The sequence below is a fragment of the Apteryx rowi genome, unplaced genomic scaffold, assembly GCF_003343035.1.
Source record: "Apteryx rowi isolate R43461 unplaced genomic scaffold, aptRow1 scaffold_220, whole genome shotgun sequence".
In the NCBI taxonomy this organism is placed as follows: Eukaryota; Metazoa; Chordata; class Aves; order Apterygiformes; family Apterygidae; genus Apteryx; species Apteryx rowi.
The window spans coordinates 818,320-820,216 of NW_020448531.1; the positions used below are offsets into that span (position 1 = coordinate 818,320).

A 1,897-nucleotide genomic window follows, 5' to 3' on the forward strand; every position below is an offset into this window, starting at 1 on the left:
GCCTCGCCAGCCCCAGGTCCCCGATCTTCACCCGCATGCTCTCGGTGACCAAGAGGTTACCTGCGGAGGGGAGAGATGAGCCGCGGCCCGAGCCCCGGCTGCTCCCGCCGCCCAGCCCACCCGGGGCGAAGGGCAGGTCGGGGCCAGCGCATTCGCCCTCCCGCTGCCCCACTCAGCCCCACGCACTCGGCTTGAGGTCCCGGTGCACGACGCCCTGCCCGTGGAGGTAGCGCAGCCCCGAGACGACCTGCCGCAGGTAGTACCGCACCTCCGGCTCCGTCAGCGTCCCCCGGGCCCRCAGGATGTCGGCGAGGGACTGGGGACCGAGAGCGGGGTCAGCCGCCGCCGGCGTCCCTGGAGCAGGGCTCGGGGCCGCCCGCGCCCGCTCACCCTGCGGCYGCAGTACTCCAGCACCACGTAGACGTTGCTGCGGTCGGCGAAGTGCCCGCGGAAGCCAACGACGTGCCGGTGGCGCAGGCGGCCGTGCAGCTCCATCTCCCGCTCCACCTGCGAGACCAGCGTCCCCCGCGCGCGGCGATGGGCACCGGAGCAGGCAGCGCCAGCCCAAAACCTCCTGCTCCGCTCGCGGCCGGCACCGGGGACCCCCCGGCATCTGGCCGCGATCCGTGGGGACCTCGCGGGGAGCGGAATGGGAACCAAGCCGGCAATGCGGGGCAGGGAGAAGGGGCCAGGGGCAGGGCTGTGGGGATGCAGGATCCACTCTCCCGGGCTGCCTGGGGCAGGGTTCATCCAGCTCCAGCCCGAGAGCATGGAGCAGGGGCTCAGCGGGGTCCCCGGGGCCATCGCTGCCCTCCCGGCTCCGGCCCTTTCCGTCCCCGCYGCAGACTCACCCGCTGCCTGTTCCCCAGCTCGGCGAGCCGGGCCTGCGGGATGATCTTCACCGCGTAGACCTTGCCGCTGGACACGTCCGTGAGCTCGTAGCATCGCCCGAAAGCGCCCTGTGGGGCGGCAGATGGGACTGAGCACCTGCATGGGGCACCCACCCTGCTCGGGGCACTCGGCCAGGGACCCCGACCCGGGAATTGCTCCGGGGTGTGTGACGAGCAAGAGGCAGATGCAAGAGGAGGACCCAGGTGTCCGGGCGCGGGGCCACGTGCCCTTCCCGCGGGGCTGCGGAGGAGCCCAGGGGACCTGGCTGACGCTGGCCCCATCTTGCAGGTGCAGCAGCCTCTGGCCCCGGGCGTCTGTGTCACTCTGGCTCGGTCACCGCGTCCCCAAGCTGCCCTCTGCCTCGGTTTCCCCATTCCCCCTGCGGCCAGGCAGCAGGCAGAGTGGGATGCAGAAGCCCTCGGAGCAGAGCGGCTCGGAGGCCACGAGTGCTGCCGGGGTGCAGCAGGATGCCGGCCCAGGCGAACGGCTGTCCGGGGTCCCGCAGGACAGGGCCGGGGCCGGCGCGGAGGCGGTGCAGGAGTTACCTCGCCCAGGAGCCGGCCGCGCTTGTACAGCGTCCCGCTGTCCGCGTCCGCGATGTAGCCACCGGGGAGCTCGTCCCCCGCGCGCCTCCGGGCCATCGCGCCCCAGTGCTGCGGCGGGGGCACCCGCATCGGTGCAGCCCGCGGGGCGGCCCTGCGGGCGCCGGGCGCTGTAACCCCTTCGGCACCGGGTGCCGCCCGGCCGCAGGGTGATGCCGAGGCACCAAAGAGCAGGGCGCCCGCGGGGTGCTGGGGAGGCACAGCCCGGGGGAACACCCAGCCGGCAGGGACGGAAGGGGACCGGGCTGCGCCACGGGGCTGGTGCAGGCGGCCTGTGCATGGCCGGAGCTTCGCTCCCGCCCTGGGGTGCTGTGGCATGCGGGGTTTCAGGGAGGCTGGCTCCGGCCCCCTCCCTCTGCCCCATTTCCCAGCTGTGTCCCCTGCCCCCCTGAGCCCCCCTGAGC

General features: G+C 73.9%; 1 protein-coding gene across 1 annotated transcript in view; it reads left to right on the plus strand.

Moving 5' to 3' along the window:
- The first annotated feature begins 1,645 nt into the window (after positions 1-1,645).
- The window catches only part of ADAMTSL5 (ADAMTS like 5), a 6,530-nt gene continuing 6,278 nt past the window's right edge, over positions 1,646-1,897 (plus strand). The window contains exon 1 of the mRNA XM_026064744.1: positions 1,646-1,653. Coding sequence (XP_025920529.1) covers positions 1,646-1,653 — 8 coding nt within the window. The remainder of the gene's footprint in view (positions 1,654-1,897) is intronic.